At 49.6% G+C, this 27,401-nt stretch overlaps 1 protein-coding gene across 9 annotated transcripts in view; it reads left to right on the forward strand.

The window, feature by feature from the left end:
* Positions 1-755: 755 nt before the first annotated feature.
* MAPK8IP1 (mitogen-activated protein kinase 8 interacting protein 1) overlaps positions 756-27,401 on the forward strand; it is a 49,838-nt gene continuing 23,192 nt past the window's right edge. Inside the window, exons 1-3 of one of the 9 annotated variants that reach the window (XM_065592837.1) lie at positions 761-1,305; positions 2,281-4,074; positions 14,650-14,755. In XM_065592837.1, the coding sequence (XP_065448909.1) occupies positions 4,031-4,074; positions 14,650-14,755 (150 nt within the window). In that variant the 5' untranslated portion in view covers positions 761-1,305; positions 2,281-4,030. The other 8 variants (XM_065592836.1, XM_065592834.1, XM_005302235.5 and 5 more) reach the window with 8 other exon arrangements.

Consider the following 27,401-nt stretch of genomic DNA (forward strand, 5'->3'; position numbering starts at 1 on the left):
CTCTGCTGGCCCAGGATGTGTTTGCTGGACTCCCCTCACCTGCTTGGCTGCCAAATAGCATGGGTTGGGGGAGGGTTCTGCTGCTCTGCCTGCAATCCTAAAGGCCGTGCTGAGACATCTCTGGGGGGGGTAGGGGGAGGGAGGCTGCTGCTACCCTGGGGGTCTCCAAGGTGCCTGACTTTGTGGGGGAGGGTCAGTAGTTCCTTGTTCCCCTCCCACTCCTTAGATCAGTGGTTCTCAAACTTTTGTACTGGTGACCCCTTTCACATAGCAAGCCTCAGAGTGTGACCCCCCTAATAAATTAAAATTACTTTTTTATATACACCTCTAGCCCGACCCAATATAACACGAATTCAGATATAACAGGGTAAAGCAGCGCGGGGGGGCAGGGCTGCGCACTCCGGTGGATCAAAGCAAGTTCCATATAAGGCGGTTTCCCCTATAACGCGGTAAGATTTTTTGGCTCCCGAGGACAGCGTTATATCTGGGTAGAAGTGTATTTAACACCATTATAAATGCTGGCGGCAGAGCGGGGTTTGAGGTGGAGGTTAACAGCTCCTGACTCCCCATGTAATAACCTCACGACCCCCAGTTTGAGAACCCCTGCCTTAGATCCTCAAGATGTTAGACACTGCACCTGCTTTTTCTGTAAAGGAGCTATCATTACTTCAGAGGCCCCACCTCCCCAGGAGCCTTTCACAGAGTATCCGAACACTTCATCCCACGTCAATCTCCCTTCCTCAGCTCCTGCTACCTCTCTTCCTCACCCCCTGCCAAGCCCCCTCTTTACCCTCTGCCAGTCCAATCCCCTCCCATCCTCTGCCCCTCCCCCTCCTCTGCCAGCTCACCCCCTCCCTGCCAGCTCTGCTCGCTCCTGCTTCAGCCTTCACCCCGCTACCTCCCGCCTGTCCTGGGCGCTCCCCGAGGAGCAGGACGCGCCCGGTAGCTGCCCCACCCCGTGGGACTCCTGGGCACCCTCCACCTGCTGCAGCTCGGCCGGCTGGAGGGGGAGCCAGGCTGCAGCACCCAGGTGGGGGGCATCTCTCCTGCAGTTGCCACCTCCGGGGGCTTCCTCGGCTTTGGCTTTCAGAAGCGCCCTTTCCTGCCAGCCCCGGTGCCCCCCAGTGAATTCCTGTCTGGCGGCCCTGCTCTCTCCTCCCCTGCCAGCATCAGCAGCATCCATCTCCCCTCCCTCCCTCCGCCTGCATGGAGAGAGAGAATGGCGGAGAGGGAGAAAGGAGCCACGTCCCCGGCCGGATCGTCTCCGTTCCTGGGGCTGCATCTGGCCTCGCCCCCCAATTTCAGGTACCGGAGCCTCCCCCCACCCCAAACCCCTCAGTCCCTTTCCCGGGGGGCGGGGGGTTCGCTGCAGATCGCGTTAGCCCTGCCCCTTCCCCCACCTATCCCTGTTCTGCAGAGCCGGGCTGGGCACAGGCTGCTGCTGCATCCTCTGCTCCATCGCGGGCAGACGCCGGCAGCCCCCGCCGCTTGCTGGCTACTTCCCTCCGAGGCTGGGAACCAGGCGGCGGTGCCCGCTCCCCCCCGAGGCTGGGCGAGGGAAGGGGTAAGCCCCCCTCCCCCGAGCGGGCACGCACAGGCTGCATTGCCTTGGGCGGGGGCCGGGGTGGAACAATGCCTGCCTGGGGCTTCAGCCAGCCAGGTCCCCTCTCAGCAGGCTCGGGGCAGTGTAACCCTCCCCACAGGCCAGGGGGTCAAACCCGCTGTCCCCGCCCGCAGCTGCGAAGGAGCCGGCTGCCCTGGAACAGGTGGTGTCTGCCGCGGGCGGTGCTCTGCTCTCTGGAGGAGGCGGGGGCTTGTGCCTGCAGCCTAGTGGGGAGGGCTGGGCTCGGGGCCCTGTTTTCCCTGCCGGCTTTGTGTAGGGAGGGGCTGCAAACACAAACATCCCCCCCCACCTCCAACCCCAAATCCTTCCACAGCCTCCTCTAGCTTCCTTCTGCCCCCCAAAATCCTCCCCTTATATCCCCCTCACGTGTCTTGCACATGCTTCCCCCAAATACCCCCCACCTCCTACCCAACTCTTCACACACCTACCTCCAGTCCTCTCACCCCCCCACTGCCTCCCAAATCCTCCCTACTTCCCACCCAAGCCCCAACACCTCCCCCATCTTCTCCCAACCCTCCCCCCCACACACACACATACACACCCCACTCAAAAGCCTTCCTCCACACCCAAAAAACACCCCCCCTTCCCCAAAACAACCTTCCTCCCCAGGAAATATTTCCTTCCTCTCAAACAACCCCTTTTTTATGTCCCCTCAGAGACCCCTACCCCAGGTACAGACCTGAAACAGAAAACAAACCCAGGAGGGTGCTGCGGATTTAGAATTGGTCCTCTCAGAAATACTGAGCACCCCCATCCATCTGGGACATGGAGCCCTTTAATCTGAAGGCTGTGAAACTGTTCACAATATGGCCTGACAGCCCCAGGCAGAAGCAGGGACAGGAGCAGAGGTGGACTGAAGAACCTACAGCTGCCTAGTTGAGATAAGGGTACAGGTGGGCTTGGGGGGCAGGATGCCTGCCAATGACTTTTGGAGAGCAGGATTAGCAAAGAGGTGCACGTGGGGCAGGGGCAGTGCCTGGCATTTGACCATATATAGGCCCTGTCACTATTTTTTCCTCCTATTTGGTGGGCTTGATGTCATTTGTTTTTCTGAAATTCTGAGCAGTTGTTCTCTGGTTATCATATGTGTGTGTCTTGAATGGTGGGGCACTAAGGCTAGAATTGGGTCTGAGCTGGGCAGGCAGGTGAGATCTGTACTGCGTTGTTTATGCTGAGAGATTCTGGGGGGCAGGAGAGATGCTCCACACCTGTGATCGGAGGTAAATGTTTCACGTTTGACTCTGTCGGGAGTCCAGGGGTCTGAGAGTTGAGGAAAGAGATTATCTGCCATCATTTTGGAGGGGAAGCTGATGTGTTGTTTGGGCATTGTGAGGCTGGGTGATTTACCTGTAAGGGCCCTGCCCCTGTGCAGACTGTCATTTGGTTCTGGAGTTTCCTCTGCTAAACAGATTTGTGGGGCTCTGTAAACAGCAGTCCCCTCTCTTCCTTTTAGTTCTAATGCTGCCTGTTTGATTTGTTTGAAGCCATTGCATGCAACATGGCTGCATAAACCATGCAAATTAAGCAATTAAAGCTGCCTCTGGAAAGGTCCACCATGGAGAAAAGGCTCAGCCACAGAGCTGGGTAATGTGAGCCGAGCAGCAGAGCTCAGCTCAGCCTGGTCCCGTGACAGTCTCGGGTTTGCTGTGTGCTGCTGTCCTAGATACAACGTTTGTCTCCTGGGCTCTGTCCTCTCCAATGTAAACAGCAACACCCAGGGAAGGAAGAGCATGGTGCTAGCTCCTTCTGTTGACCAGGTGTCCAGAAGTGGAGTCCAAATTCTCAGGAAGCAACTTTTAATGGGAAAGGGAGCAGGGAATAGTCATACCTTGTACGGGGAGGTGTCAGAGCCCTGAGATTTAATGAGGAGAACTCAGGGGTCTCTGAAGTTAGGGCAAATCATTCCAGGAGCCCGGAGTTTGGGATCAAGTTCTTGAGATTGATGGAAACAATTCTGAGGTCTCTGAACTTAAGGGGGAATTTTGAAGACCCAGAGATAATGTTGCAATATTTAGGGATGCGGGGGGGAGTTGGACACACACACACTGCACTTGCTTCCCTCCCAGGGTGTGTTATCTGGCAGGTGTAAGCACTGGGGAGTGGGAAGCTGTGTAAACAGAGAGTATCTGGGGTGACAGAGTCAAAAAGTCACTGACAGGCATCCACCCCCCCCCCCCCCGACCCCATCCTTTCTACTGTAATCAGCTCCAGCACCTGTGAGAGGAGAGACCTCCCACTCTTGGGTTGCCTTAGGGCTTCCATTGTTCTGGGCTGAAAAGGGCAGCAAAGACTTCAGTCAAGGGTGAAGTGAGGTGCTGAATGAACCATGAGGACATGTGAATGCTGTGCTTCTGGCGCAAGGGGAATCCCACCCACATTTCCTGCTGCTATTCCTACCCTTTCTGAATGGCAACACACAGGCTCCCAGCAAAGGACAGCAGAGCCATGAGGTAGTGTGTCCCCTTTAATACCTAAGAGAATCAGCACTGCCAGATTGTCTCCATTTTGCGGCTATGAGTGGGGGCAAGAAGTTCTGATTAGTTCTCTAGTATGAAGGCCTCGCATCATCTGAAAAGGGTCTGGGAAGCAACAGTGTGGGATGAGGCCCTTCTTTTTTAGGGCAGCCTCCTTGGGTGGTCACCTTGTCTCAGTGAGGGGAATTCTAGACATTAGAGATGGAAAAGTCCCATTAGGTTCCATTTGTCCCCTGGGCCCAAGGCAGGATTGGTCCCTACAATCTATTCTCCAGGGTTGTGCCCCCATCAGCTTTAAATATCCCAAGCAATGGGGCTCCCATCCCCTTCTTTAGGAGACGATCCCACAGCCTCACATACCCCACTGCCAAGAAGCTCCTGAGATTCAGCCCAAGTTGCTTTGAGCAGGGGTTAGACTAGATGACCTCCTGAGGTCCCTTCCAACCCTGATATTCTATGATTAAGTTTTTCTTTGCACTGTCTCATCCTCCAATTCCTGCTTCTATCCTATAACAGGGTGGCTTGCCCCCGTAAGGGCTAGAGCCCAGGGGCCAGTCAACCCTAGTTACTAAGGAGACACCTGACCAGGCAGCAGGATACCTTTCTTTGCAGTGTTAATGTCAGAAACTTTTCCTGCCACTCACTGGACTTTCTAACTCTAAATTACCTGTCAGCTGGAGGAAGAGGCTCCTGTGTGGCTGCTAATACTTCTGTAGTCTGGTTGTGGCCATGTCGGGGATGGCCAGTTGTGCAGGCCAGGGATAGAGTATATCAGGGCTGTCTGAGCCAGGATGAGGGCCCAGCAGGGTGAGTTTCACAGAGGGTTTTGCACTAGAGCTGTTTGCCAGCCCTCTGGGGAAGGATTGTCCAGTGCTCACCCTAGAGTTGGGACAGGAGTCAGGCTGCTGCAGCTGTGTTAGTGTCTCCTAGTCTGTGCCCAGGGAGGAGGGGATAGGGATGGGGACAAGTGAGAGATGCTTCACCTGAAATTCTGTTACTAAAGGAGCTCTTGATAGTTGATGTAAGAGCTTCACTTTTAAAGCAGGAGTGGGGTGTAAAGCGTTATGCAAAGCTCGCAGCTGCTAGTTGCCCCGGGCCCAATTCTCCACAACCCTGCACCTTGTGTAGTCATTGACACCACTGGGTAAGCATTCTGACTTGGTGGTGTTTTACACCTACTTTGCACTGGTGTAAATGACTGCATAAGGTGCAGAGCACCAATGAATCTGACCCCTGTCCGTAGCAGTGACAAGGTCTGAGAAGGAAGAAAGTGGAGGGGGGAGGGGAGCTCCCTTTAGCAGCCTGCAGACAAATCACTCTGTACTGAGTCTGAGAAGAACTTGGAAGGTAACCAGTACTCGGAAGGGAGCCATCCAGAAAAAAACTGGAGGAGATGCTGCAAAAAGTGGTGTTAGGAATGTAACAGAAGGGGATGGTGTGTGGCAGAGATCTTTTGGCCCTGAGGCACACCCATTTCCAGCTTTCCTAATAAAGAGCCATAGCATCAATCTAGATGCTGAACAGCAGGGCTCCTGGGAAAGCTACCCCCTAGGGGAGCTATTTGCATGGTTCAGGGAAGTTGAGAGAGAATACCTGAATCCCTCTGGGAGTCTGACTATAACAAAGGGAGATGGGCAGCATTCCTATTACAAGGGCTTCTAAAGAGAGGGCTGTCTCTAGGAAAAGGGAGTGAACCTCTTTGTATTTCCCCAAGAAGCTCAGGGGAGTCTAGGCTGAGGTGGAAATCAAGCCCTGTGTTACAGATTGATTTGTCTGTTGTATGTGTTGGGGTGTCTGAGTAGTCAGCTCAGAGGCAATGGGCAGGGCATTTGTTTTAATGCTCTACAAAATTAGGCTTCTCTGAGGATGTTTCTCTTTGGCTTAAGCAAAAGACCCTCTGGTTCCTGTGTGGGGGAAAAGGAACTGGAGCCCAGCCACAAAGGTGTTTCCCTCTGAACTAGCACTGGACTGAATGCCCCAGTACGGTGCTGACTTGCAGATGGAATATCAGAAAAAAGTCCTGAATGCTTCTGTTCATCAAAGATCTCTTTGCAATTTCGCAAGAGTCAGGGTGGTGTCCAGTTTTTAATGCAAAAGCACCACGGACAGCTCTGTCAATGCACCTCAATTTTGAGTTGCAGCACTCCCTGCTATTCCACCTTGGGCCTTTCAAGGAGTGAAGGCTAATTTCATAACACACACATACCTACTAAAGTGAGGCGCGATTGGAGAAGAGCAGCTAGGGACGTGACAGCTGAATCTTTTGCTGCTGACAGGATTTGGGTGGGTGCAGTCTTGGTCCATGAAATAATACAAAGAATTATGACTCTGATGATGATAAAATTAATGGAAAGGAACATGTTTTAAAATGGCAATTTACCAGGCTGCCCACTCACCCCTGCCCACATCAGCCTGCATAAGCGCTCATCTTGTGGAGTGTGTGTGTTGGGGGGGGAGGGGGTGTCATGGACTGCCTTATATTCTTCCTCCTCCTCCCCACTCCAAAGAATGGTGGGTAGATGGGACAACTATGAAAGAGTTACCCAGTAAAGCCAGTAGCCATCATGCTTACTACCTTCATGGGCTGCACAAAGTCTAGATCTACTTCCTTATTCTCTTCAGAATGAGGAGGCAGAGAGACTGTGTGGTCTAGTGCAGTGTTTCTCAACGGCCGGTCTGTGGATTGGCACCAGTCCCTGAGATCTCTCTGACACAGTTTAGGAAGGCAGCCGGTCCCTGGTATCAAAAAGGTTGAGAAACACTGGTCTAGTGGACTGAGCATGCAGGGACTTTGGGTCCTATTCTTGGTTCTGAAAGGTAGCGTGGTTTAGCAGACTGAGCATGGGACTGGGAGACAGGATTGTTATGGGTTTTGTTCCTGGCTCTGCCACTGGCTTGCTGTTGTGATCTTGGACAAGTCCCTTCTACTCTTTCTGCCTCAGTTTCACAACCTGTAACATGTAGATGATATTTCCTTTCTTTTAAGGGGGCTGTCAGTGTGAGCACCAGAAAGGTGAAACATGCTATGTAACTGCTAAACATTATTATTATTATTGTTAGCAGGGCTTGAAAAATCCCCTCACCTAGGGTGAATAGGAAGCTGCTCGAGGTGAATGCCTTCAACTTCTGCAGAATGTGAATTTTCATTAAAAAACAAACTTTTTAGCTCATATGGTTGTGAGGAAAATCTTCAAGTCACTTAGGTATAATTGATGCAACTATATCTGCCTGAGTTTTCAGACTGATGTCTCGCAGTGAAAACTGACCAGAGCCTTATTGGGTTTGACAGCAGCTATTCAGATTTTTGTGATCAGCAGTGAAACTGATTGAAAGAAGGGTTGTTTCACTCTGCTAGTACTTGAGGAAGCTCTGAGCAGCAGCAGAGGCAAGTGTAGGAGCTAGTCACTGGGGAGGAGGATCAAAAATGGATGTGGGCAAATGGAGACCTACACTTGCAGCAGCCAGGAAGTTTCTGAGTGGGAGGGGCAGGGAGAAATAGGTGGAGAGAGCTCTTTCTCCCTTCCATCAGCTGAGGGACTTAAAATGTATCAGACACCTGCTAGCTGATATAAAAGATGGAGCCTGTGAGCCCTTGATAATCTTTATCAATTATCTGCCAGAAAATCATTGCTGATAAAGTTTGCAAATGACACAAAAATTGGTGAAGTAGTAAATGATAAGGACAGGTCAGTTACAGAGCACTCTGGATCACTTGGAAATTGGACTCACTTGAACAACATGAGTTTTAATATAGTCAAAAGTATATCTAGGAAACAAGACTGTAAATCAGAGTTTTAAGAAGGGTAACTATAAGTTGGAAAACAGAGAGTCTGAAAAGGATTTTGGGGTGATGGTAGATAATCAAGTGATCATGAGGTGTTATTACCTCTGTATCTGGCATTAGCATGACCAATACTGGAATACTGTGTCCAGTTCTGGTGTCCACACTTTAACAATGATGCTGACAAACTAGAAAGTGTTCAGAAAAGAATGATTTGAGATCTGAAAAACCTGCCTTAGAGAGAGCGAGAGTAAAGAAGCTCCCTTCTAATTAGCTTTAACTTAAAGAGAAAGCTAAGAGGTGACTTGATCATGGTCTACAAGTACCTACTTGGGGAGAAGACTGCTTATAACAGAAGGCTCTTTAATCAATAGACAAAGGTATAATTACATCCAATGGCTGGAAGCTGAGGCTAGGCAAATTCAGACTAGAAATAAGGTGTGCATTTTTAACAGTGAGATAAACTGTTCCCTTGGTGAATTACCCTAGGGATGTGGTAGATTCTCCATCATTTGAAGTCTCAAAATAATGACTGAATGTCTTTCAAAACCCTCTGCTCTAGCTCGACCACCAGTTATGGATCTGATGCAGCAGGAACCGCTTGGTGAAGTTATATGACCTGTGTTATGCAGGAAGTCAGTGTCTAGAAGAACATAATGGTCCCTTGTGACCTTAAAATCTATGACAAGCAGAGTCCAGGGACAGCTCCATGGTCGAGGTTCCGGCACCTCCCATTTCCCAGCAGCTGGAATGGGGTTGCTTTTGACTGGACAGTGAGCTGCCCACATCTTCTCATTGATCTTTAGCTTAGCATGTTTAGTCCTCTGACCCCTTGGGCTTGGAAATGTTACCAGACATCTCAGTGTGAGGGGATGGACGAGGGAGAGATGGGAAAACAAATTAGAGAGAAATTGAAAGGAAGAGAGAGAAGGAAAAGAGGAAATAGACACCAAAAACAATACAGGAAAAGATGCCTCATGATTTATTATAGGAAAGAAAGAAGATGGGGGAAATGGAATTAAAGCCAGGAAGATTATGTAAGTTACACTTTTTAAAGGGTATTACATAGAAAGTTCATTAGTGATTTAACAGTTCAGTGCAGCACTCATTAAAAAGTACACATAGTTAATTGGTTTAACTCGCAAGGGGTGTGGTTTGGGGGTGTTACAACACAGGGTCTCTGCCCTGTATGGTAAGATTAGTCCTAGGGCTAGTATGTTTTGGGTAAGTGTTTCAAGCCCTGATTGTTGGTCTCCCTGTGTCAGGGCCCACTGGCAGCAAGAGATCTTTCTATTGTGAGGCTTTCATTGGGCAGATCTTACTTGTTCCTGTTAAACTTGTGGAATTGAATGCATGATTACCAGAGTAGCTGTTGATGTTGTTCTAACTCCCCTCCGCTCTCTTAAAAGCTTGAAATGAACCCAACCTTAGCACCTGATCCCCGGGGAGCTGGCTGTGCTCACTGCTATCCTGGACCATACCATTGCCAGACCCTGGGCAGAGAGACTAGACCCAGAATGGGCCAGCAGAGGGAGGTGAGGGGGGGGGGGGAGAGGCTGAAAATCTGGGGATTTAGATCATTTCTGAAAGCACATGAAACACGAGCAGCCCCACCTTGTCCTTGTCAGGCACTTTCATGTGTGTCTAAATACTGTGCTGCCCCTTTAAATTTCTTTTTATAGATGAAATGATGGTTCTCTCATTGACAAGTAAAAACCGCAGACTGTCCCATTCCCACCTGGGACTGTGGTCCATGCAGAGCTGACTAGACCAAGTAGGGGCCTTGCAAGGGCAGGAGAAGGTGGCTCAGCAGAGCTGGTATCAATGACGTGGTAACTCAATGCCCCCTACCCTGTCTGCTGGTGATAAGGCGGGGGAGGGGGGAGCAGGAGCCTGGCTGGCTGGCTGGCTGGCTGAGAGACTCAGCAGCCCAGGCAGAGTGCAGGGCCTGGCACCATCTCAGCTCAGTGGGTTATTTTTTTTCCAAGACAGCTGATTCAATCTATTTTTAATGAGCTCCCCTAGATTGCGCAGTGGGGAGGCAGAGAGTGGCGCAGGAAGCAACGGGCTCTGAGCTGGGGCAGGCAGAGGGGCAGCACACGCAGAGCTCAGCTCCTTTGAGCCTGGCTCCTCTCCCTGGGGCCCTGAAACAACAAGGAAGGGGTTCCTCTTAAATGCAGCTGGCCTTGAGAATGGAGTCGAGCACAGAAGAGGAGAGCTGGCTGGAGGATCAGTGGGAGAAATGGTAGGGAACTGTGGGAAGGGAGGGCCGGGAAGCAGTCAAGCACCTCGGGGTGCACCTCCTCCTTCTGCATGTGATGCCTACAGAGCAGGAGTGAACTTGGTACGTACTTGGCCCATAGTTTATCATCTGCATGGTAGCTGGGTATAGAGGAGACCAGAGCAACCAAGACTGCTGTTTCCTCCCCATCAGAGCAATCATGAGCTCACAGGCAGGAAGCCCCTCAGTGCCTGAGGCAGGAGCAGTTGCTGGAAATGTGTTTATTTTAGCAGCAGGTGAAGGGGTAAGAGCAGGGGAGCCTCCTTGGGAAAGGGGAGTGTTAATGCAGATGCTTCATGGAGAGGGAGGACTGACGAGATTGGAAATCCTAGTGCCTCCAGGTGATTCTTCCAAGCTCTGGCCTGGCATCTCTGCTTCCCGTGGCTAGCTATAAACCTGTGGGCTCCCCAGTGCTTACTGCAGCAAGCAGCCCTCGGATACAGTTCTAGGCTGCACCCTGTCCCAGAGAGAAAGCTGCGCATTCTCTGCTCTCCAGCCATTCCACTGGGCAGGCCTGGAGCGGCCACCCCAAGAGGTCAGTTCTGCAGCATTTGGAGTGCAGGCAGCCATGGCCTTTTGAGAGGCCTTTCTGAGAAGTTGTGGATCTTGTAAGGGCCCCATTTTGCTCAGCTACAAGGGGGTCTCTCTCTGTCTGCCTGTGTCCCAGGGCCCTGACTCTCAGCAGTGCCTGAGAGAATGAGTGTTAGTGGCAGATCTTGTCTGACCCTGTGTAACCGGAGAGAGAATCGATTCATGCTTTGAAGGATCATTGCTGGACCTTCTCTCCCCACTTCCTACAAAACAGCAGGCCGAGGGGGAAGCAGCTGGGGAACATGGGGTCTGGTTTCCCCCTAATTTGGCACCTTGTGCATCACTTACACCTGTTCAGTGTGTGTCAAACTTCCCCAAATCAGAATGCCAGCATTTCATGCTCATTTTGTGTCCGTGTGATAAGTGACACCAGGTGGCTGTAAGGCAGAGGAGGCTCAGGCCTGTGAAGAGGAAGCCGAGAGGGGGTATCTGTTAGGGTTACCATTCGTCCGGATTTACCGGGACATGTCCTCCTTTTGTGTGCTAAAAATAGCGTCCGGGGGGAATTTGTAAAGCACTCACAATGTCCGGGATTTCCCCCTCCCCCGGCAGAGCGAGCGGCTGGGAAGGCTGCAGGAAAGTCCCGGGCTGGACTCCGGAGCAGCTTCCTCCTCCCACCCCCCCCTCCCTGCATTCTGAGCCGGCCGGCAGCTCCTCCTCCTGCAGCCCGCTCCGGCAGCCCTGTGCAGGGCCAGGGACCGGGTTTTGTGTTGTGCAGGGGAGCTCAGCCATGTGTCCGGCTGGCACAGAGCCCAACACCCTGTTCTGAGCAGCAGGGTAAGGGGGGGCAGGAGAAGGGACAGGGAGCAGTCAAGAAACGGGGGGGGGGGCTTTTGGAGGGGAGTGGAGAAAGTTTTGGGCAGTCAGGGTACAGGTAGGGGGTAGGGTCCTGGGGGGCAGTTGGGGGGGGTCTTAGGAGGGGGCAGTTAGGGGACAAGGAACAGGGAGTCTTAGGTAGGGGGTGGGGTTCTGGAGGGCAGTTAGGAGCAGGGGTCCCAGGAGGGGGCAGTCAGGGGACAAGGAGCGGGGGGTAGGGGGCTGGGAGTTCTGGGGGGGAGCTGTCAGGGGGCAGGAGTGGGGAGAGGGATCGGAGCAGTCAGGGGACAGGGAGCAGAGGGGTTTAGATGGGTTGGGAGTTCTGGGGGGGCTGTCAGGGGGCAGGAGTGTGGAGAGGGATCGGAGCAGTCAGGGGACAGGGAGCAGAGGGGTTTAGATGGGTTGGGAGTTCTGGGGGGGGCTGTCAGGGGGTGGGGAGTGGTTGGATGGGGCATGGGAGTCCCAGGGGTCTGTCTGGGGGTGGGGGTGTGGATAAGGGTTGGGGCAGTCAGGGGACAAGAGGCAAGGAGGCTTAGATAGGGAGTGGAGTCCCGGGGGGCAGTTAGGGGCAGGGGTCCCAGGAGGGGGCAGTCAGGGGACAAGGAACGGGGGGAGGGTTGGGGGTTCTGGGGGGGCGGGAAGTGGGAGGGGCGGGGCTAGGGCGGGGCTCCTCCCGTCCTCTTTTTTGCTTGTTGAAATATGGTAACCCTAGTATCTGTTGAGAGCAGCTGAGGAAGCAGTGCAAATGCCGACCCCTGCAATAAAGATCAGCCGCAGGGAATGCTGTGCTGCAGGCTCTCTTTCCCCCAGCTCCTGTCTATTCTGTGCAGATAGTAAAAGTCACAGAGATTTGCTCCAATACCCTTGCCCAAAATGGCATCTTCCCCACTGCTGGACACTGGCAGGAGGCTGCATGTGAAAGGGACCCTGGGAGGGGAGCTAGATGCTTAGAAATACCTAGGAAGGGAGATTACCCTCCCCACCCCTTTTCTGCCCTGTCTCTCTAGGAGTGGACAGATTGACATGCTCTTCCCTTGAGTTTCTTACCAGCAGGGGGGAAGGATGTTTCTTGCTGCTGCCTTGGTGTCTCAGGAGGATTCAGCAAGGACATGATGGGGGTAGGGTGGGGCGGGTTCCTGCTTTCTGGCATTATAACTCTGGATGTTCCAAGTGGGATACAAGGAGCATAAAAAGGGCTCTTGGGCATGGCTGCTGCCTTGGTATCCAGGACCGATGGGGATCAAAACAAACCTGGAGGGTGAGATTGGTCTTTCAAAGACCCTTGGCCTTTCTGAGAAGCAGTGGATTATGTAAGTATCCCCCCTGCCCTTCCTCACTTGTATCATCTGGAACCCTAACCCATTCCCCTTCCTGCTCTTCAAGATCCCAGCATGGGACTCCCCCAGAGTGACCTTGTCTTTGGTTCTGTTCCTCTCCACTCCAATATTGGGGCCTTCTCTTCTCCATGGACCATGTTAGCCATTGGGGTTTTCTGGCCAAAATCTCTGCCCCAGCTGGATTCAGACACTGGTGATGAAAATGCTCTTCTGTATGAGTAGAGAAAATAGCCTGCAACCTTATCTACACGCACAACTTGCAACGGTTTAACTAAACTGGCTTAAAAACTGATTTAAGTTTAAACAGTTGCAAACCCCTGTGTAGCCACTATGATTTCAGTTTAAGAGTAGCTTATTTTGGTTTACCATAATCTGTTTTTAAACATATTATTCTGGACAAAAAGAAGCCACTCATAAACTGAAATAACAGTCTCTACAACAAAGTTCCACTAAATCAGTTTAAAACCACATCTCTAGTCCAAATGGTGCAAATTTGTATGTAGATGGGACTAGAGACTGCTCAGTTTAGAGACATGCTAGATGAGAGCTATATGATGGAGCTATATGATATAAAATAACAAATATTTGGACAAGGGAAATCGGGTGCTCCTGTTCACATGTTCTCGGAATACAAGAACAAGGGGGCATGCAATGAAACTGCTAAAAGGAAATACATTTGTAAACAAGGCACAATTAGCCTGTGGAATTCACTACCACAAAGTACCACTGAAAGCCAAGAGCTTAGATGGATTCAAAAAAGAATTAAGTATTTTTATGGATATTGGCATTAGATAGTAAATGTAAAAAGGGGAAATATATAAATCTTCTGTGTTTTAGAGCATAAACCAGCCACTAACTGCCAGGGGTTGTTTCCCCTGTGGGCAAATGATTCACATAATTGTCCATTATGGGGATTTCTTGTACCTTCCTCTGAAGCATCTGCCACTGACTCCTGTCAGAGTAGGTTACTGGATTAGATGAATCCTCGTCCATCTCAGCCTGTGTTCCTAATATAGGATCTTGTTCCTAAAATGTTAATTCTCTGGTTCCACCTAGCTATGCGTTGTTGGTGGGAATAGGGCCAGGAGAATGCAGATTCTTCCTGCCCCCTCTACTTCCTTCCCCACCCCTTTCCTACTTTGGGACACCCTTGTATTTTCCTTTGTGTGCAGTGGCTGGTATTCTTTGAGCCCAGGTCCAGCAGAAATGTGTACAGTAGCTTTCTTCTCCCTGGAAGCCACAAGGCCCTGCCTGGAGAGCATCAGACCCCCACACAGTACTCTCTAGATCAGTACACGTGCTGATCGTCCGAGAAGGGGTCTGGCCACTGCCTCCCCACCAACACACCTTGAGAGACAGCTTTCTGGGCCCTGTTGATGAAGAGCAATGCTGAAGACACCTCGACAGCAGGCATCCAGCAGGGTCACCACAGACTGTATCCAAACCTGGCACTGTGGGAGCGAGAGAGCTGGTGGGGGGCTCTATCCCCATTCAAGAGGTAGATCTCACGTCTTCCCAATATAGACCAGAGAAACTGCCCCCAATCCCTCTTTCCTAGCCCAGGTACACTGATCCCTGCTGGTATGAACCCCATTTCACAATGCATCTTGTAAGTGTCATGCACCCTCCCACCATTCCTCATGGGCCCAGTGCTGGGAGCCTGACGCTGCCCAGACAGCTCTCTGGGCATTTCCTAGCAGGTTATGTCTGTTTGGCAGTAACTGCATGGTCTTTGCCTCCACCAGGCTCACCCATGACATCAGCCTTGAGGAGTTTGAGGATGAAGACCTCTCTGAAATCACCGATGAGTGTGGAATCAGCCTGCATTGTAAGGACAGCCTGGCCCCCCGGGTAAGGATGCCAATAGCCCTTGGCGATGGGGTGGAGTGGGGAACCAGGGACCTGGGGGGAGGGACAAAGTTGTCTGACTTCATTCTGAATACACTGGTGCGGTTTGTGGAAATTGCAGGTCCCAGCTTGTGGCCTTGGATCAATATGAAGCCTGGCAACTAAGCCCTGCAGTCAGGGCAGCTCTGGCTTTTTGGCCGCCCCAAGCAAAAAAAAAAAACAACAAAACCTGCGGCGCGGCCGAAGCGTGGAAGCAGGGGCACCAGCTGGGGGGGAGAGGGGGAGGGAGCAGGCGGGAAGGGGGCGGCCAGAGCTACAGCAGGGGCACTGCCACGCGGCCCCTCCCGCTGCGCCGCCTCCTGCCGCGAGGGCTCCGCTCCGGTCAGCGGGGAGGGAAGGAAGAGGACTGCCCTGCAGGGCGCTCTGGTTCTCCAGGCCGCCGCCCACTACAGGGCGGCCGGAGCGGAACAAGAACAAAAAAAAAAAAAAAAAAAAAGGCGGCCGTGCCGCCCTAGGATTGGGCAGAATGCTGCCTCCAACAATCTGCCGCCCCAAGCACCAGCTTACTCAGCTGGTGCCTGGAGCCGGCCCTGCCTGCAGTATCCATCAGCTGCATCCGTATGAATGATAAGGCAGCATCAGGCCATGCTGTCGAATTCTGTGACCAGCATGGACCCTTTTTACCCCAGCCCAATGGAAGTCTGTCCCCATCTGACCCTGGCACAGGACCCATTAACCTCCCACCTTCCAGCTTGATGGCCCTCTTGTCCCTTTTGATGCCAGTGAAAAACTCCATTATCCTTACCCCCATCCTGACAAGCTATCTCCCCATCTGACCCTGGCACAGATTCCATTACTCCCAGCCCAAGGAAGAGCTCTTTCAGTCTGACCCCATTGCAGGCCCTGGTACCTAAGGAACTGCATGTGAAACCATCTCAGGTAAATCTGTAAGATTCCGGCTGATGTCCTTATGATTCCATGGCACCAAGCTCTGGCAGTTCCTGTCAGCAACACCATGACTGAGCCACCATTAGAATGGTTCCCTCTCACTGGGAGGAGTGGGGGGGTGGCTGAAGTGAAAGGTGAAAGCCCTTTGAGCAGTTGGAAGCAGGCCTGGGGATTTGCTATGTCTGTGCCTTTTCTCTGTTTCATTCATGGAGCAAGGTACTAATGAGCTAGCCTTCTGCAGCTAGAATAAACCCCTCAGAGAACAAGTGAAAGACATGCCCCTGTCCCCAGGCAGGAGCTCAGGGGAGGAGCATTTCTGGAGAAGATCTTAGTGGGATTTGAATGAGGAGAGAATTGGACAAACAATGAAAGATAGGACGTACCATACCAGATGAGACCAGTGGTCCTTGTAGTACAGTATCCTGTCTCTAATAGTGGCCAGTACCAGACACTTCAGAGGAAGGTGCAAGAAACCTTGAAATGGACAATCAAAGAGGCCCCTGTTCCTGGGGGAAGCTTCCTCTCTACCCCATCAGTTAGTGGCTGGTTCGGCTGAAGCAGGAGGATTTATAGTCCTTATATGTTTCTAACCTTAGCTAATGTAATTCTGGGTGTTCCCATTAGCTATTTAAATGTTGAATCCTTTTTTAATCTGATGAAGTTCCAAGTATACAGGGCACACAACAAGTGAAGAAGCAAATCCAAGACAGTGAAGGGGCTAGGATGAGCGTAGGGTAGTGGTAGAAATGTAAGTGGTGGGTGAAGGGTGATATTCTGTAAGGAGTTGTATGTGGGTGAGGAGCTGGAATCTGATGTGATAGGGGATAGGGAGCAGTTGGAATGTTTTTGCCCTAGCCTGATATCCAATTTCACAGTGGGCTGTCATACCTCACTGAGGAGGTGTGGGCTGCACAGACACTCAGCTCTGGATTTCTGTTTGTCTGGCAACACAGAGAACGTATCAGATCTGAGGGCAAAGCTGCCTGAGGATCAGCCAATTTTTTTTGTGGGCCAGTGGAAGCAATAGCAGAAGGTATCTCAACCCCCTCCTTGACTAAGGATCATTGCTGCTGTTTAGATCCCAGTTGCTCCCTGTGGTGAGGAGCACTCTTTATTGGGTATACTCTGTATAAAGAGTGCACAGATCTTTTGCCCGTGGCATCCTGAGGTGACACTGCTGCAATGCACTGTGCATGGGCTACACCTTCAGAGCATGTGGGACCTGGCATTGGTACAGAATGCAGCTGCCTACTTATTAAGCTGTGCTTCAGAGAGGGTGCATTGCACAGGTGGTAGGGGATCTCTGTTGGTTAGAATTAGTTTCCAGGTGGAGTTGGAGGTGTTGCTCTTGACCTATAAGGGTTAGATTTTCAAAGGTATATAGGGGCATAGTGGGATTTTCAAAAGCACCTAAGGAAGTTAGATACCTAACCTGCTTAGGTGCTTTTGAAAATCCCACTAGGAGCCTATCTGCTCCTTTAGGCTCCTAAACACCTTTGAAAATCTGGCTCTAAGTGGTTTGGGACCTCTTTAGCAGTGAGCTACCTCTCTTCATGGGGTCCTGGGACTGCTGAGATCTGCAGAGGTGCTTGAGCTTACAACCACCTGGCTAAAAGATGGGGCAGCTGTCAGGGGGGTTCTGGGAGTGTCCCTCAGCTCTGGAACTGACCTTCACTTCTCCCTTAGTCTGACAGAGCCAAAGTTGCTTGACTTTCAAGCTGAAGGATTCATGTGTTTTCTCTGGTCTTTGTGGAGGGGGTGGGTTTTATGGTGTTGCTGGTGACAGATAAAATGGTAAGGCAAGACTTGGGAATTTCCGCCTTTGTTTGTATGTTAGAACTAAACATTGTATCCGCCCCTATCATCAAGAGGCTAGGTGCTCTATAAATGTTGTGTTAATCTTCTTCTTGCTGCAGGAATTTGTATTAGCTGCAATCTAGTGATGTGCCAGCGGTGCGATAATGGGTTAAAAACTTCAGCAAGGAGTTGTAAGTTGCAACATGCAGTGCTGCATGTCCTGTTGACTTGCACAGATTCTCTCTCTCTCGAGTGCAGGTGAATGCAGGGAAAGAGGATGCAGATTGGAAATGTTTCATAAAAGGGATGCTGACTACAGTGAGGAGACAGGTGAAATAAAAATGGTTGCTCTGAAACCTGTCGATGTGCAACATGTAAATCCCTCACCAGCCTTAAACATTCTGGGGAATGCTGAGGAGACCTGGAAAAGATTCAAACTGCCATTTGAACTGTCTGTGAAAGCCACAGTGGCTAGTAAAATGGAGGATGAGTGCAAAATTGCATTGGTTGAGCAGTAGCGGAAACATGGGATGTTTACGATGTCTTCCATAGTAAAGGGAAGAAAGCTTTGAAGAAGTAATATACAGGTGTGAGGATCGTTGTGTCTTTAGAAAAAAATGTTCCATATGAAAAATGGATTTTCTGGGTAAGGAGTCACAAAGAAGGAGAAATGTTAAGAGTTCATCCCAGACTTAAAATTAAGAAGCCAATTTTGTGAATTTAGATTATCAGGACTTCCTCATTACTGTTGGACCCCAAAACTCTTCAGTCTGTAAAGAGGTACATGAAAGGAACAGAGGGACATAGACCTGATACTTGGAAAGGCAGGGATTAAGACTTTGGCCACACAAAAACTTTTGGTACTTTGGAATCTGAGACACCTTAATGGGGCCTGTTTTACAGAGGATGGGTGTCTTCTGAAAATCAGGCCACTTTAAGGTGTTTCAAGTTGGGAATCCAAAAATGCAGGGCACTTTAGAGAATCTTGACACTGAAGCAGTTCTTGGCTATTGTTCATCTGCCATGCAGTGAAATTACTAGAAATGTAAATACAGGCCAGCAAAGCTCAGTGCCAGCAAGACTCAGTGCACCTGGTTGGTAGGTAGGTAGACAGGCAGGAAGGAAAGAAAAGCTTTCAAAAATAAAAGGGTAAGAGAAACCAAAGAAGGAAGGATGTAAGCAATGTGGCAGCTGCATTTAGCATAGAGAGGAAATCCGGTATTGAGAAAATATTCAGGATATTAAAGGGGGTGCAGATAGTGACACCTGTGAGTAAGGCTGCCATTATATAGTCCTTAAATGCCAACACTTGCCATTATAAGACTCTATTTGCAGTCACTTATAACGTTGCCAAGCTTTAACCATCTGGGCTGAAATTCGTCATGTTGTCTATCAGTCTCAGGTTGAAATTTTCCAAACAATTTCTGCAAAGACAGTTCAGTGGTTTCTTGGAACAAGATTAGGGAAAAGTACATTGTTTTGTCCATTTATAAAAAAATTCTTACAGCCATTTTGTTGAGGAGATCTAGTGCCTCTATACTTTGACCCAGAGACCTGAAATTTGTCAGGGATACCTTGGCATCAGGAATGTGCCTTTTGCTGTTCCTGTGAAGATCCACCCAAATTTGGCCAAATTGTGAGCCTCTGGAAATCAGTTAGCACAAACTCAATAGAAACATACTAGAGTTTGGCAGCTAAATTCTCTGGAGAGTCTGTGCATCGTGAGACTGCTCCAGCCCCTCAATGCTCATATGTGCCAACTGTCTTTGCATGTTCCAGCCCAGGACTACAGAGGCTGAGCAGCACTTTCCCTGCAGCCAGGGGCCATGGTGTCTCAGGACTTGCAGGCTAGGGGCCATGGTGTCTCAGGACTTGCAGGCTAGGGGCCATGGTGTCTCAGGACTTGCAGGCAGGGCCATGGTGTCTCAGGACTTGAGAAGTGAGAGCAAAGAGACACTTTTCTGTGCTCTCAGTGCTTCCTGCGCTGGTACCAAGGCAGCATGGATGATGATGAGGGCAGAGCCTGATGTGCATGCAGCGGAATGAGATGCTGGGGTGCTGAGGGGGGCAGGAGTGTAAACTGGGACGTAGAGCAAAGAGAGGGTCCAAGGGACGAGGGGCCAGGATGGTGTGGAGGCACTTGGACACTGACTTGGGATCCTGTGCACTGAAGGAGGCAGGGGATCTGTGGAAATAAATAGTATATGATCATGTAATTAAAGTGTGTGTCATAAGGCATATGCACCAGGGGGCCAAATTCCACTGACAATTCCTAACTTCTGAGTGGTGTGCTTGACTTTGCAGCCATAACATTTTCTCAGTGTAGTTGTTTTGTATGTCATGTAATGTATACACATGTGTAAAATCTGTAATAACCACTTTGCAAAAACGTGCCGGTTAAAAGTGGAATTTGAGGTTTCCTCTAGGGCAGTGTTTCTCAACCTGCAGCCCAATCAGCACAGAGCTGCGGCCCATGTGACATCCTCAGGGCCATACAGATAGTATTGGATGCTGCCCACAATGGTAAATAGGTTGAGAATGAGCTATTCATAAATACAACTAAGAAAGGAACCTTGCACCCGGAAGAATGGCTACTAAAAATATGCACAAATGGCCTACTTGGAATGTACAAAAGCACCCCAGGAGCATAAGTGAAAGCAATGATAGAAATGGCAATAGAGAGGTTTAAAGGAAGTGTACAGCTTGAAAAGTCAAAGGTGACATAAGGCTGTCAACTCCAGTTCCAGTCCTGGGGGAGTTAAGAGGCAAGACACTAAAACAAGAGTTTGTAGTAGTTCGTTGAAGAAAGCAACCAGGTGTTTATTTCTGCACATGAGATGCTTGGCTTGACCAAGGGGGTTAGGGTGACCAGACAGCAAATGTGAAAAATCGGGACAGGGGGTGGGGGGATAATAGGAGCCTATATTTAAAAAAAAATAATCAGGACTGTCCCTGTAAAATCAGGACATCTAGTCACCCTAAAAGGTGTATGCCATAGGGAATTAGAATAACAGGTATTAAACTTGAACCGGATGTGAAAAAGCACTAACTGCATCACATGAAGATGTGATCCCAGAAGAGGTATCTCCTGGTGACACAGATAGTTACAGGCGGCCAGGAGTCTGTTATACATGCCAGCAGATAAGTTCTTACAGAAACCAGAGAAAAAGTTGCAAAACATGACAGACAGCATCATTCATAGAACAGGAGAATCAACTGACAGGGTTCACTCCTTAGTAACTGTTGAGTGAAAAGGGAGACTTGGTGTTGACCCAAGGAGCTGAACAAGAACATCACAAGAGGAGGTTACATTTGCCACAAGGAGAAAAACATTTGCTGAGATGGCAGGAACCAAATTCTTTAGCAAATTGGATGCATCAGCAGGATTTTGGCAGATACTTTGGACATAAAACTTTCAGATTTACACTTTCAATGTACCATTTGCCTGCCTCGTGAGTTTGCCTTTCAGAATATATTTGGCACCAGGAAGTATTTCTCTGCACAGTGTCCAAGATGCAGGAATGTCTCTCAGGAGCAAAAATGTACATTTATGCTATCATAATTGGGGGAGTTCCACTACTGAATTTCAGGGACAACTGCAGAGGTGACTGGAAACCACAAGAAGAAACAACCAATAGGGCCCAACTGTCCATTTTGAGTTACTGAAATCACCTACTGAATAGAGAAGTGGACCACAAAAAGTGACAGATTCTCAAGATTCAAGCACTAGTGAATATGCAGAGACCCAAAGATAAAGGCATTCTGAGACTGCAAGGCATCTAGACTTAGATCTGTAAGCTTGTATCCACCTATGCAGTTCAAACAACTCACCTAAGAAAATGCTGTCACACAGATATAGAATGGATCTGGATGTTGGAATATAACAGAGTTAAAGGATTTGTAATATGTACTGACTTCAGTACTAGTGCTGTAATGCTTCAACACAGAAGAGTTCAAACACTCAACAGATGTTTCAAAAGGAGCCGTGGGACTGACGGCTGCCTGTCACATATGCTGCAAGAGCTATGACAGTGTCAGAGAACTTTCAAATCAAAAGATGCTAGGCCTTGTGTATGCCTTTACAAAGTCTCATGTCTTTCTATGGCTGTATCTTTCAAACCTGAAATGGACCATAAAGTAATGACTATGATACAGAAAAGGAGGTGGAGAAGCACGGTCAAGAATATAGCAGTTACTGGCATTGTCAAGTAGTGGCATATGCACTATCAAGAGGGGGGAGGGATAGCTCAGTGGTTTGAACATTGGCCTGCTATACCCAGGGTTGTGAGTTTAATCCTTGAGGGGGCCACTTAGGGATCTGGGGCAAAATCAGTACTTGGTCCTGCTAGTGAAGGCAGGGGGCTGGACTCGATGATCTTTTAAGGTCCCTTCCAGTTCTAGGAGCTAGGATATCTCCATTAAAAAAAAAAAAAAAGACCACATGCTCCACTTGCTGACCCATGAGGTGACCTGGAACAAGCCATGATAGTCCATCTGAACCTGATGATAAAAGCCTCAGGCTGTATCACTAAGAATATGGGATGAACTAGAAAAAGGAAAACCGACTAAGGATGAAATGCTATGAGGAGTAATAGAAGCTATAGGTAATGGAAGGCGAAATCCACACCTCTCTCACCCTCTCATTCCCAACATACAGGTGAGTCTGCAGAGAAAGGTACCATTCCACAAGTCATTCCCTCCAGTGGTGGGAGGAAACAGTTGGAAAAAATAGAGGAAATACTCCTCGGAATGACTAAGCCAAGAAAAGCGGGAGAAGTCTTATTCTGTCTAGAGAGAACAGTGACGTTGACAAAATGGTGAGTGTGTGTGAAACCTGCTGGAAGTACAGAGATGTACAACAGAGAGAACAGAGGACACAGTCTGAATTAGTTTTGTTTGTTCTGGAAAAAAACATGATGACCTTATCATAGACTATTTTAGCAACTTTCCCAAAGCTGGACACTTAAACGTATCACAACTTCAATACAATTTGGCTCAGTCCCATTAAATCAATGTTTGCATATCAGGGAATTCCATAAAATGCCATGGTCTGTAGTAATGGACAGGGGACCTCAAGAATAGGGAATTTGTGTTGAAATTCAGAAGTTTCTGCAAAGATAGGGATGGATTAGCAGAATGTACAGTGAAGGACTCGCTCAGAAAAGCAATTGATGCAAGAACAGAGCCATCTTTAGCTCTGTTCAGCTACAGATTAAACTGAAAACCCTGGGTTTAGCAGGCCGTTGATTTGACGGAGGGAGGGGGAAGCAAATGAATACAGAGCAAATCTATTTTTTACATCTTAAGACGACGGTGCAGCGTGACTGATAGCCCTCGGCATCTTTCTGGGTGCTTGGCAACAAATACGGGGCGGCGTATGACGATGGTCTTCAGGCCTATTGCACAATCGGCTGCTCGGGGAAGACTCTGCTAACGTGCGATGACCCGACTTGTAATAGGACCGCTAATAGTCGTAATACACCATTTACTGCCAAAAGGCAAGCCCCACGGCTGCCAGCACCCAGATCGCCGATGAAGGCTACCAGTCTACTGCACCGTCTACCGCCAAAAGGCAGTTAGCAGCTGCTGCTGTGTAGCAATGCAGTCCCACGTCTGCCGGCACCCAGAGGACATATGGTGACGGTGAGCTCAGCTGAGCGGGCTCCATGTTGTCTGCACAGGTAACCCAGGTAACCCAGGTAAAGAGGCGCGAATCTATTGTCTGCCGTTGCTGTGACAGGGGAGGGAGGGGCCTGACGACATGTACCCAGAACCGCCCGCGACACTGTTTTGCATCATCCGGGCATTGGGATCTCAACCCAGAATTCCAAGGGGCGGCGGAGACTGCGGGAACTGTGGGATAGCTGTGGGATAGCTACCCATAGTGCAATGCTCCGGAAGTCGACGCTAGCCTTGTACTGTGGACGCGGTCCGCCGACTAGAGCACCTAGAGCATTTTATTGTGTGGACACACACAATCGGCTGTATACAACCGATTTCAATAAAACCGGCTTCTATAAATTCGAACTAATTTCGTAGTGTAGACGTACCCAGAGCAACACCTCTGCAATGTGAAAAACCACCAGCAAAACTTTTGTATAATAGACATGGCCTATTACCAGACACGAGGCATAACCAAAGGATGGCAAATAACTGATTTTCAGAAAATAGGTCATACAAGTTAAAACCAATAGAAAATTATTAAAGAGGAGGAAGACCCTTATCATAGTTCTTTTGTTTTTAAATACTCAAAGACTATGTTTGAATTTTAGAAGATAGTTAGTGGCCAATAAAGGCTGCAGTGATTAAAGGAATGTCATCTCATTCATATTTCATGATCAACAGAAAGTGAAAGCATTTTGCTCAGATGTCCTCTAAGGTACCTGAGAATGTGGCTGAGAGAGCAAACAAGCAGCCAACAGAGTGAGAGCAGATACACTGTCTTTACAATAACCGGCATGGATCGATCCTGTTCTGGACTACATGAAAAAGTCTGAACAAGCCATTGAAGAAATGGAAAGACATTTTGCTTTATGGTACCTCTGGAAGACTCTTGAAATTGTCAAAAAGATTGTCTGAGACCTGTTGATAGCATAACGATATGTAAAAAGTTGATAATCCCTCTAGTTATTAGAATTTGTTCAAGCAGGAAATTTAGGACAAAATTGTAAAGGGCAGGCCTGCTATAAAGCGTTAAGCTTCAGCAAGGAGTATTATAATTGCCATCCCTCCTGCAAAATGCTATCCAGAGCCACACGGCCTGTTGACTCATGCACAGAGATGGAGAACCAGTTGCAGAGGCTGAAGCAGGAAATATAGCCAGGCTAGAGTACAGTAACAACAATCCTGTTTACTGCATATGGGTTTTGACTTGTTTGTTAAATAAATAGGTTGCCCTAAACCTGTCTCAGTCATCGCTGAATACTAGGTCCCCCTGCCTAGGAGATGGGCATCTCTGGGTCTAAGTGGTGGCCCAGCCTTTGAAAAATTCACGGCAAACTAACTGCTTCAACTAGGGTTGCCAATCCTCCCGGTTTTGCTGGAGTCTCCTGGAATTAGGCTCTAGCTCCCGGAGGCTACTGAAGCCAATCTGAGAGAATTTACGCGCTAAAAGTCTGGCGGTGCAGCAGGGCTAAGGCAGGCTCCCTACCTGCCCTGGCTCTGCGCCGCTCCAAGAAGTGGCTGGCATGTCCCTGTGGCCCCTTGGGGGAGGTGGGGGGGGCAGTGGGTCTCTGCGCGCTGCCCGCACTCCGAGTGCCGATTCCGCAGCTCCCATTGGCTGGGATTTTAAGATTTTCAGAAGTGCTGAGCAGCTACAGCTCCCCTTGACTTCAGCTTCAGTTGAAAATGTTGCCCTTTTGTTTCTATCATAATGCCTTTGAGAAGCAAAGCTCTACTCCCCCTGTCTCCCACCATTCTTCTCCTTATGATAATGTAGTTCTTGGAAATGCCCTGCAGGTGGCAGCAAAGGCCAGGAGCAACAGGTCGAAGGGGGCCCTGGAGTATCTCAGCAGGCCCAGGATGGGGCTGGTTAGTACTGCCAGTATCATTCATAGGGCCACTGTGCCAGTACAGCTGATGCTGGGGTGGTGAGTAGAGCATGCAGTTGCCTTTCTCAGGCTGCTGGGAATTACACAGGGGGAGGGATCGGGGTAAAGCCTGGCTTAACATATTAGAAGGAATTACAGCTCTGCCATTTTGGAGCTGCTCAGCATTTCCTGCATAAATCCCATTTTATATAAAAATAAGCTGGAAAAATTTGGTGCAGCTGCAGGCTTTGTCCCTGTTTTTTTTCCACTATACTCCAGCCCTTTCCAACTTGCAGGGCCAAAGGTCACAGCTACCATCCTTATGGCCTTGAAGAAGCAGGCAGCAGCCCAGGGACTAGGGGATGTGGATACCTATTCACAAGGTTGTAGGGCAGGGGCGTTTACAGTTTTACAGACCAGTTAGCTGTGGGGCCTGTCTTTGTGCAGCATCCTGCTAATTTACACTAAATCTCCACTTCACTTGCAAGAACCCCTCTCTCTGAGACTGCAAGCAGCAGCATCACCTGTCTGTCTCCCCTGCTCCCTTAGGCCCCAAGCCAGTAGTGATCACCATGACTGCGCAGAGTCCCACAGACTTCAGCAGGGCACCACACAGGTGCATCTGTCTGTGTGGATCCAGTTGCAGGATTGGGGCCTTACGACTGATGGATGCTGGCTCTCTCATATGTGCTTGCTCACACACCCATATGCTCTTGTTTGGACTCAGTGGTCTCACGATCCATGCTGCTCCTCACTGGTTTGGAGGCGAATCCCTCTGTACATGGAAGTGGGGTAGTGGAAAGGCCAAGTCTAGAGTACAGTTCAAGGATCAGTGATGCTCTCCTGTTTGCAGTGTTATGGGGGGGAACCTTGAATGGCTGTGGGAACAGAATCCTCCCAGTGGCTCCTGGTATAGTTTGTGCCAATGCTGTACTGGGCCTTGTAGATTAGGACTGAAACGTTGCATGTAGGCTGGTTTTCAATGGGAGGCCAGAGTGATGTGCTCTCTGCAGGTGCTCACATACTCCCTGCCAGGACCTGATTACAGGAAGCTGAGTTTCTCTGGTAACAGCTACCAACAGCACTGACATTGGGGCCAAAGGCTCATCTTAGGTGTGTGTGATGGCAGCAGCTACTGCTGGCAGAATTTTATGGGTGGCTGTATTTGGATCCTGGCAGAGACATGAAAGGCGAGAGGGATTGACATATGAAGCAAGATGGAGTTGATGTTCATGGGGAGACGGAAGCACGTCAAAAATCCACTGCCACCATCATGCCTCTCTCTATCCCAGGCGGCTGCTCTGAGAATGTCAGGTCTGCCTACAGCCTTGGAGTCCTGCTGGATTCACGGCTGGCATTCTTTGTGTAAAATGCTCTCTCCTACTTCTGCCTGTTCGGGAGATTTCAGCCCATCCTGCTGGCCACAGGGACCCACCAATGTATGACTTCAAGGCTTGATTATTGCAACACACACTACAGGAATTAAACCATTTATTTTAAGCAGCTCCACTTGGTTCAAAATGCACCCACCTGCTTACCCAGCAGCATAGGCCGCTGAGAACTCATCATTTCAGTGCCCTAACCCTACACTGATGCCCCATTGGATGCTCAGTTCAGTTCAAGGTTTCAATCCAGTTCAGACTAGCCATCATTCCCTGAGATCATGCTGGTACGTGGCAGGTACGGTCCTCTGGAGAGTGGAATTGTCAATCCCGAGGGTGAGACCTGCAGTCAAAGGGGTCAGAGCTCTTTCTGTAGCTGTGGGACTCGCTCCTGGAAGGGATCAGAAGAACTAGGAGTCTTGGTGCCTTCTGAGCAGAATGAACTTGGCATCTGCACAAATAAAGGATGATTAAAAAGAGAATCCAACCAACTGGGACATAGAAACCAAGACAGACTGTATTTATAGTTCTGGGATGTTCTAAGGCACTCTGATGCCCTGATGATTGGCACCAATATTGATACCAAGACAGAAAACAAGAACAAGCTCAATCTGTCCAATTTGACTATATAACAATCAGGAGAGCAGGGAGCTGATAGTTTACAAGTGCTTTGAAGGGTGTAAGCATCCAGGAAGGAGAGTGTCGCAGGGTGACTGGTCCCAGTAAATGAAGTATGTCAAGTGCCCCTTTGCCAGCACAGGTGCTCCCACTGGCCAATTAAGAGGGTGGGGGCAGCCCCGGGGGGCTATAATGGACTGGGGGATACCCAGTGATGAAGGGAGATCTAGCAAAAGAGAGACCTGGCAGGGGGGGTGGAGTCCCAGTAAGTCAGAGAAGACTGGCTCAGTCAAGAAGGGCAGGGGAGAACTACCAGCAGACTGGGGGAGTCCTGGAAAGAAGCAGGTGTTTCCTGGGAGAAGGCTGAAGTCAGGA

Source organism: Chrysemys picta, chromosome 4 (genome assembly GCF_011386835.1).
Source record: "Chrysemys picta bellii isolate R12L10 chromosome 4, ASM1138683v2, whole genome shotgun sequence".
Classification (NCBI taxonomy): Eukaryota; Metazoa; Chordata; order Testudines; family Emydidae; genus Chrysemys; species Chrysemys picta.